Source organism: Adiantum capillus-veneris, chromosome 14 (genome assembly GCF_014529385.1).
Source record: "Adiantum capillus-veneris isolate H3 chromosome 14, ASM1452938v2, whole genome shotgun sequence".
Classification (NCBI taxonomy): Eukaryota; Viridiplantae; Streptophyta; class Polypodiopsida; order Polypodiales; family Pteridaceae; genus Adiantum; species Adiantum capillus-veneris.
This window is the reverse complement of record NC_140944.1, coordinates 39983428-39993010: the sequence shown is the minus strand read 5'-3', so window position 1 is coordinate 39993010 and position 9583 is coordinate 39983428. Positions and strand designations below refer to the sequence as shown.

The following is a 9583-nucleotide window of genomic DNA, read 5'->3' as shown; positions in this document are numbered from 1 at the left end:
CCCCCCCCCCCCCCCCCCCCCACAATCATCATACACGGCCGAATCTCTATCTATCACCTCTCTCTTCACGCCGTTTCAGAGTCGCCCCCTCCACAGCTCGCCAAAACAAACTATATTAATACAGTTTTCTTTTCATTTAACAAAGGCCTCTTCAAACACCCGTTCACTCCCACACACACACTTGCATAGTACGCGCATGCGTAGTATGACAATAAGCAACCAATAGTGACAACTAAAATCTCTGGGTATGTTGGGGATAATCGTATTGACTATGCCATGGGGAAGGGCTCAAGATGTGTGAGGAGGCAACAATTACTTTAGTGGCATTGGGCACGTGTGGTTTTTAGGCTCCATACTTTGTTGTACATATTCCACTCAACTAGGTGTTGACTGAAAAAAAGTCACTTATCTTCGCATCTCAGAACTGATTTGGCTAGAACTGATTCGGCTGGTAATTCTTTTCTTTTGAAAAATCAAATTTTTTCAACAGAAACGGTTCAAAGTCTATATTGGAGCTTGGCCTTTCCAAGTACTTTAATGGATCTTGTGCCATGCATATCTTTCGGTACATTCAAAGGACAATGTGCTGGATGATTTGGTGGATCACAATGGACAATATATTTATTTTCATATTGCTTGGCATTGTTTTGGTTACAGTAATCGTTAACGCTCTTTTTGGAATCAAAACTGTGATTGGCTTTAACTCTTGTTGCCAACTTCTCCTCTGATTGCTGAAGAGAGATTTCAATCACATACTTGTGTTTTAGAGGTATGCACTTATCTGTGGCATATGCAAAAAAAATTATGCTTGGTGGCATAAATGTCTTACATTCATATGGAAAAGCCATCTTCTTAAGGAATGTTTGTTTCGATGGCGGTGCCTTGTGGGAACTTGATTTTGTCCTTATCTTCAATCTTTAATATTTCGACATTTTCTAGAAGACACTCGTCTATAACAGCTTCTAGCCTTTACTCGAACCTGACTATAAACACTTGCATAGCTTGGTACTTGCGACGATTCTTGATTCCCTTCATCTTGTATGTCATTTGCCTCTCTATAAGAAATCCGCTCCATCTCCAAGTTCATATAATCCAAGCTTTCTTGATTAACAGCTTCCTCAAAATCATCCTGACTATCTGCATATTCCCTTGCAAGATCTTGACTCACTCACAACGATTTGGAGCCACTAGTCGTTCAAAGACCATCCAATCTTTGGGAACCCCTCTCTGTCACATAACTCTCAAGGTATCCTGCCGGAGAGTAACCGAAATAGAGTTTTCGTTCTTCTTTTCTCCAAAACCCTTCCTCTACACAGGACCCAGAAAACCCTCTCTCCAAAACTAGTCGACATTTTCTTCCCTTTACATAGATCTCTATCTTTACCTATTGCCTTGACTCCCAAGGTGGGAGCCCTGAATTATGCATCACAAAAAAAAATTGTTTTTGTCTTTGGTACCCTTGGCCCATTGTCCCACATGCATGAGAACACTCCCCCAGGTAACTCTCACGGCACCGTGATTGCTCTTGGCGCACACACCATGTGAGAGAGCCCCCAAGAGGTGCCAAGGAATCCCTACATCCGTGCGGGAAGAATGCCCCAAAAAGGTGCCCAAGTAGCCCGACGCCCCCACACGAGACCAAGAGGCCATCATCCATGAGCCTCACAAAGGAGAGCTCCTCTCACTCCTTCTGCCTTTACTTCATCCCATCTGGGATTATTTGCTACTACCACATTGCTCCAAAATCCTCCCCCCCCCCTCCCCCCAAAAAAAAAAGACAACTTCTTTTCTCCCTTCTATCTATCTTTTGTGGTGCGTATGCCCTATCAACTACCTCATTTTTTTGCTAATTTTTTCGATTTAATGCTTCTTTGAGTGCTAGGCTTCATTATGACCGAGTTTGCCCTTGATCTCCGGAGTCATGATAGAAACTCAGTACGGTGAACTTTGTGTTGATGTATGCTCGTGTGTGTGTGTGTGATATACTATGCATGATGGAGCTGATGGTTATATTGTCTTGTGGGTGACTACCATGGGTCTATACCTTGCACTTTCCTTCAAGGGTGAATCTGGGCTTATCCTGGATTCATCTAGGTGTATATATATATATATATATAGCTTGAAATTAACCTATTACTCGATACAACATCTCTGGCAAGAAGCTCATCAAGAACTTTCATGAGGACACCATATTGGGCATATATATCGACCAAAACATTGCCAAAGACAAATTGATGCTTCAAGTAAATATTATATTCTTCTTGGATGCAATGCGACAAGACACAGTGTCGTCTACAAAGTTAAATTGTGATCTTTTCAGTTTCGTTCAAGTCTTTCAATTGCCATTTTAATTGTTTTAACTTTTGGATGTTCATTCGTTTGTGACAGGTGATTACAAGTCTTCTATTGCCTTTCAAGAGACCATTGCAAGAGGTAGAGGAGACAAAGGAGTCACTTCAATCCGAGTAGATCCTAGCACATAAGGAAAATTAAGTGAACGGAAAGCTGGTTCTGAAATACTTGGTCAAGTTCAGGAACTCCCTTGCTCTTGATGCCAAGTGGATGGAGGACTTGGTAGATACTCCGCAGCTGTTAGAGCTTTACCTTGAGGCTTTTGGATTGGGAGCAACCTCTCTAGAAGCGTGAGTTGATTCATCCGTTGAGTGTGGTGGAGTGCCTACTGCACAAGAGTGGAGCCACTCCACACTCTTTCACACATCTAAGATACAACGAAAATCGTCATTTTTAGGGTACTGAGCTAAGGGTACTCTTCCTAATGAATGCTATATATGTGCATATATCATAATTTGATATTACATGGATTGTTGCAACAAAGATGTCTACTCTTTGAAGTTGTGTGTCTGGTTTTGGATAACGGTAGAATGTTTGCAGCCTTTTATCTTTGTTCACCAATGAGGTGATGATGATGAATCTAGTGCATTTAGTCATCTGCTAGAGGCCGGGGACAAAACCCCGATTTCTAGACCCAAGCAGAGCGAGCCGCGAATCACGGTGCGATTCAGGATCCTTTATAGACGGGCTGATTTGGCAGGGTACGGATTCCTGATGTGGCAGCTGACGCGGCATAATGTACGGACATGGCTGCCATGGCAGATTATTATGCTCGCTTTCTGGTGTTAGTTATTGGATGCAAATGATTGTTAGTGCTTTTAAGGTACACTGTAGAAGCTTGTAGTTTTTTTGAGCGGGGTCCCAGGTGAGCACTTTGTATGAGTGGGCTTACACTGGCAGTTGTAACAGACAACTTGAGCAACTTGAGTACCACAAGTTGCTCTTGGTTTAGGGGCCATTGCTTCTGAGTGGGGAACTCCACCCCACTTTGTCTTGTCTGGAGTGTAAAGTTTGCTATTTTAAGTCACTTCGTGGAGCCAGTAAGCATGGATACGTATTATTGAAGCATGGATACATATTGCATTCAAAATCCTCATGAGAGAGAAATTTGAACAGGCTGCTTTTTGAAGATGTGAGGGCGCTCCTTCTGGTGTAGCATTAGTAGCTCTGCGACTGTTTTTCTCTGTGCGCGCGTGAGTTCTACAGGCCTGTATAGAGTTTTCCTGAGTCAGCAGTCTCTGGTCGTAGCCTTCATCTAACGATTGTTTCTGGAGAGAGACAAATTGGGTTGATTTGAGCTTTTGTAAATAAAATTCAGCAGCAGGTCATCGAAAGTGAAGATTTGTCAGGTGTTTACGCAGGTCCCAGTGCAGTGATCGTCATGTATTCCCTCTGTGGTTTGACGTAAATATTTTTGTGGTTCCTGTATTGATCTAGAAAAAATCTTCTACTCGAGATGTCTCCACTCTTTTTGGCATTGGACAAAAGATTATCAAAGTCTTATTCGTTATAAATGCTCGGTGTGGGTGGAAATTGTTGATTTTCCTTGCACCTGGAGACACATTCTACTGTTGCTAGCTGCACAGCTTGGGAAGGTGATATGCCCACCAAAATTGGATGGGAACATCAATAAGTTTTGCATTCTTTGGGATATGATAAACAAACCCTTGGGGGTATTACGGTTAATTCAAGTGATCCATGGGTGGGCAAGCACCCCTTCAAACTCAAATGGGGCAAATTTGCAAATTCTTGTTTTCGATGTGGCAAATTTGGTCACATTCAATCCGAATGTCTCAAACTCTCTTGTACTCCTCCTTCAGCGGTTCCATCATGTGATCCAGCAAGACGATCGATGAGGTCAAGTAAAATGGAATTTCCATTGCTAATGTAGTCTCCAATGTGAAGAAAGGGAAAACCAAGCCTTCTTAGTCTGTTGTCCTTGGAAATGGGAATGTTGTAATAGGCAAAAATGTTGGGTCCACTGATAATAGCACTTGGGTGCTTGGTGTCGAAAAAGGCAGTGAAGATCTGCACTCCACCCTCAGCTCGCAATTATGTTCTTGTCAGTGCTAATAAGAATGCACTCGTTTAAGCAACTTCCATGTAATGATTATCACACATTGATTGTCGCATGGGAAAAAGAGATGCACTCCTACAAGGATGCATTTACTAGTGACGTCTCTACATCTCATGTTAATTCTGTGGAAGTATTGTAAGCTTTTAATCGGTGGGTCGGTTCGAGTGCGTATGTGGTGGTTGACGATGTGTCCATGGGCACTTCTTCTTAATTCGTATGTTCTCTTGCCACTTGTACATATGATCTTTATGCATAATCGCATTAAATGTATCTCATGCAATGTGTGTGGGTTATGTAACCTTGATAAATGGCGATTAACTTGACACTATGTAAAGACATGTAGAGGAGGTATAGTTGTTTTGCAAGAACATAATCAACATGAGTTTGTTGGTTAGTATTCTTATGTTTCCGGTTAATGGATTGTGTACGATGGTCTGCACAGTTATTTAGGATTATTAATGATGGTTCGTAATGAGCTATTGTGAGGAATGGCCCAAGTTGTCGTTGGATGATTGTGCAATGCTTGTTGACTGGTCAAATGTATGAATTTGGGCGTCTATGCATACACAGCTTCTGGGCAAAGGGCTACCTCATGGCGAGATATCTCTTCGTATCCATGGCTCTTTAATGCCTTTCTTTGTGGTAATTTTAATAATACTCCAGATATGCATGGTAGCACTACCTTTAACTTACGGTTGTAGAGAGGCAAGCATGGGATATCTTCTTGCTTTTACATAGATACTAGACTTATGGCACTATCTGCATCCGGATGTGTCGGCATTTACTTTTCAGCATGATGCTCATTTAGCGTATTGCACGCGAGTAGATCGTTGGTATATGCTTAATTTATACCAATGTGATGACTTTGTATGTAATATCAGGATGGAGTACAGCTTGCAGCTATCAGATCATCGCCCTATTATATTGACTTTGCACTTTGAGCAATCCCTTTATGCTCGACCTCTTTCTAGGAAGTGTGTATTGTAAATTAATAATGCTTATCTTACTCATGAGGGATTTCGAAATATGATTTTTGACTTATCTCCCCCTTCTTGTCCATATGTATCCGAATTTGGATGTGGCTTGGTATTGGTTTGTTATGCATGTGCAATGTGCTGCTATTCATGATTATGGCAAGCCATTAGGAAGCGAATGGGGTCTAGGAGGGCAATTTAAGGAATTCAAACTTTTATTATTAAGAAAGTAATGAAAGGAGGGCTTTTGAATTCAAACAGGCAAAACAACTAGTTTATTTGAATTCCAATTTTGTTTCCAAAATGGAATTGAAAATCTAACAAATAAAACTATATCATGTAACATAAGTATGGAAAGAGCTCAATGTGTAGGTTGCAGATCTATGATCTCCGCTCGAATTGGAGATCATATGTGAGTTATCGAAGGTCAAAAATCATAAATTTATCCACCACCTTTTTGGGGGGAAAGTGCACTCTTTGACCACTCTTACACATGTTTTACACACCCACCATTCTTTCACACATGGCGTACACTTATTCGTCAAAATGTTAATCACCTCCATAAGCTCATGGCAAATAAAGAAGCCCTTCTAGATCCCATCCTTTTTCTAATAATTACATGCATTAGACTTGAGGAAATGTTGATGTGGCGAAACATGTATCTCAATGGTTGCAAATACTGTCTGACTCGAGGCCTTTGCCTGACGCTCAAATGAAGGAGTTGTGCGAAGCTTGTGTATATATTGAACATAATGACAAGCGAAAACTAGATAAATGACACTTGCTCACCACAACGGGCTTTTGTGGATAAAGATTGTGCTTCAAAACAATTTTTCAAGCATCTACAACATACGAAAGTTTCCCTTGAAATTAAGCTAGTCTTACTTCCTTCAGGCACTTGGACATCATCCAAATAGGAACTTCATGATGCCATGGTCTTGCGTTATCGGCAAGTCTTTGCTCCTCCTCCTCAGTCCTCTATAGTAGTTCAGCAAGCGCACCAATTGTTGCTTTTTCATGTACATCCAAACCTTTCTTCAAAGGATCCACAATGCCTTGAGGAGCCGTTCATTGATTCTCAATTGCATTGTGTGTTGCTCGAGTTGGGCCATTGATGATCGCCTGGTTGAGATTGATTCTGTAATTCTTCCTCTCGTTGTTGGAGTCTCTCGAAGAGCCATTGCTTTTCATGTTGAATGTGGCTTGGGTAAAACAAGATTTGCTAGTGTCTTAGACAGGGGGTGTGAGGGCCATGCCAGGGATCATCGGCTGCACCATCTTCAAATGGATACATCGTTATTTCTGACATCCCTCTCGCTTGAGACCGACAACAAGACACGACTCCTCCTCTCTTCGATATCACTTTAAGGGGGTGATAACATTCCATCTTCCTTATACGAATCCTTTAAATTCGAGAAAATACTTCCTTATCTCAGATAGAACTTTTAATTTGAAGTCATCAGACAAAATTAAACTCAAATTTTCAAGGGTCAACTAGCAAGATTTCTCTAGTTCAACCTTGGTTCAACATTATCGACGCTTTTCCCACGTTTAGTACCAAGCACATTCGTCATTGCATTCCCCTAAGGTGAGGATTATCATCAACTATTTATATCCCACGTTACCAAGTTTGATCTATATTCCGTAAATCGAGATCCTTTTCCCCGTTCACAACAATACAACATAAAAATTTGGATCAACTTTTTGCCCAACAATATAACTCTTCGGAATCCACTCTACGGCCGAACCGTTTGGTAAATACACATTCCCAAGGTAGTACTATGATACTAAGAAAAAAGGATTCCAATCAAGTCAACTAGAGAATACATTTCAAGCATTTGAAAGCAACATGCAAATTGTTGCATACCCTTGCGAGTGCATTTATCATGTTGTTCTCACTTTTTTTCAAATATTTTACTTCCTTTTTTCTTTAGTATTATTAAATTTATCTAGTTGTTTTTTAAGCATTCACATATACTTCTCCAGGCATATCCATATCCTCGTCCTAGGATTTGGGTATCGTTTTTCCTCCGTCACATGTAGAGATGACGCCTTTACACAATTTTCAATCTTTATTTTTCTTCATCTTTTTTTAAAAAGGCTTACAAATTGATCTACATTAAGTTCCTTTTAGATAAATATCTCAGAAGTAGAACAAAGGCCCGAGTAATGAGAACAATTGCGGGATAGTTTATTTCGGTTCTTAGTCTTTCCAAGGTTTCTTTCTACCAAACAATCAATAGAGTTCCTTAATTAAATCAGATTTTCCTTCCTTATCGGATTCCTTTCTGAATCCATTTTTCTTTCTCCTTTTTCATTGGCATTAGGCCTACCTGAATTACATCGATTTTCCAAACACATCCGTAGGTCCTCCTACCTGGCCGGAACTCGAGCTCAAAATATAAACCAACGGTTATCAATCCTAGCATAAAATGATCATTCTCCATTGCATCCCACATGTGAACAACGTCGCAATACAAATTTTACACTGAAAACTTTTATGTTATGCTAAGGTTATCTATTTCAAATATTTTTTTATAAAGTTTTACTCCTTATTGAAATTTAGATTAGGTCCATTTAATTATAACCCCTTAGTTTCTATTTTCTTTAAATGCCTACTCAAACAAGACCTTAAGCGAACGAGTCTCTTGGGATTTAAGGTTTTTGTCTCGACGTAAATTTTAAGTTAAGTGTGTGTGTTGAGAGAGAGAGAGAGAGAGAGAGAGAGATAGATGGCTCGGCTGCGCCAGCGGAGGGGAGAGAGAGGCACAAAGGGCGGGAGCGAGATGAGGTGAGAGAGGTGGGGTGTGTGTGTGGGTGTGAATATGAGAGAGAGAGAGAGAGAGAGAGAGAGAGAGAGAGAGAGAGAGAGAGAGAGGCAGAGAGGTCTCTGTGCTGCATGGCATGCGGGCTTACACAGCGAGCGCGCGGGAGAAAAAGAGAGAGAGCGGGCCTTGCAGGTGTGGCCGACAGAGAAGGGGGGGGGGGGGGGGGGGGAGGGGGGTATGAGAGGTGAACGGGATGGGGTAAGGGAGTAGCGGGCTAAGGAAGGTGAGAGAAGGAGGAGAATGGGGTGGTATGAGAGAGAGAGAGAGAGAGAGAGAGAGAGAGAGAGAGAGAGAGAGAGAGAGAGCGCTTGCGGGGCTGTTCTCACAGAGAGCGAGAGAGGGATTTAGGACGAAGGAGGGAGAGAGAAAGAGTAGGGAGAGAGAGAAGGAGTGAGTGTGAGGGGAGGGAGCAGTGTGAAGAGAGAGTAGTGCGTGAAGGTGTGTGAGAGAAGGGTCGGCCCGCCATATGTCGAACAAGAGGAGGGGTTGGTGAGGTTGCAAGAGAGTGTGTGAGGGGAGGGTGGTATGGCGGCCCGTTGGGCAGGAGTATGGACGAGCGAGGACGGGTAAGAGGAAGACTCTTGTAAAAGCGTGGCGGCCCGACAGTGGAAGAAAAACCAGAGATAGCTTGTTTTATGCGCCCATTGGGTTGGGCGACACAGAAGCAAGGTAAGAGAGAGGTGGTGGGTTGGCGGAGCCGAGCAGGAGAGAGAGGAGTTGTCCTCTAATGATAATGGAGGGGTGTGGCCAAACTTAGGGGCGACCCGCCTTGGGCAAGCATAGAAGGGGGGGGGGGGGGTGGTGAATGTAAAAACAACGTTTTTTATCGTTTCTTGGTATTGTGCTCCTCCCCGATTGGGGTTGGTTCTTGTGGCCTCGATTCTGGAAGCCGAGGGCTAATGATGGACAGTGACGGGTCATGACCAGGGGTGTTGCCACAGCTGGGCCACGTGGGCCGTGGCACACGCACACACACACACACACACACACACAAAGAGAGAGAGAGAGAGAGAGAGAGAGAGAGAGAGAGAGAGAGAGAGAGAGAGAGAGAGAGAGAGAGAGAGAGAGAGAGAGAGAGAACGAGAAGGGCCACAAGTCTGGCATGGTGGATCCGTCTTTAGGAGGACCACTCGAGTTCTTCGGATAAGGGTTGAAAAAGTGCCATTCGTGGCCCACCGCTCGACCGGGGAATTGTCGAGCCCTCCGGTGGTGTTGCCGTGCTTAGGGTAGAGGAAAGATAAACCTTTTTTTTCTTTTTTTTTCTTGATTTCCCAAAACCGGCTATCAGTAGCAGAAACTAAATAGTGGACGTTTTGAAGCATAATAAGGGTGACACTTTGGAGTCGAGATCA

At 42.6% G+C, this 9583-nt stretch overlaps 1 protein-coding gene across 1 annotated transcript in view; it reads left to right on the top strand.

Annotated features, from left to right (window-relative positions):
* Positions 1-4821, top strand: part of LOC147442243 (uncharacterized) — a 115425-nt gene extending 110604 nt beyond the window's left edge. The window contains exon 16 of the mRNA XM_086528480.1: positions 2389-4821. Within this exon, the coding sequence (XP_086384606.1) occupies positions 2389-2469 (81 nt within the window). The 3' untranslated portion in view covers positions 2470-4821. The remainder of the gene's footprint in view (positions 1-2388) is intronic.
* Positions 4822-9583: the final 4762 nt, after the last annotated feature.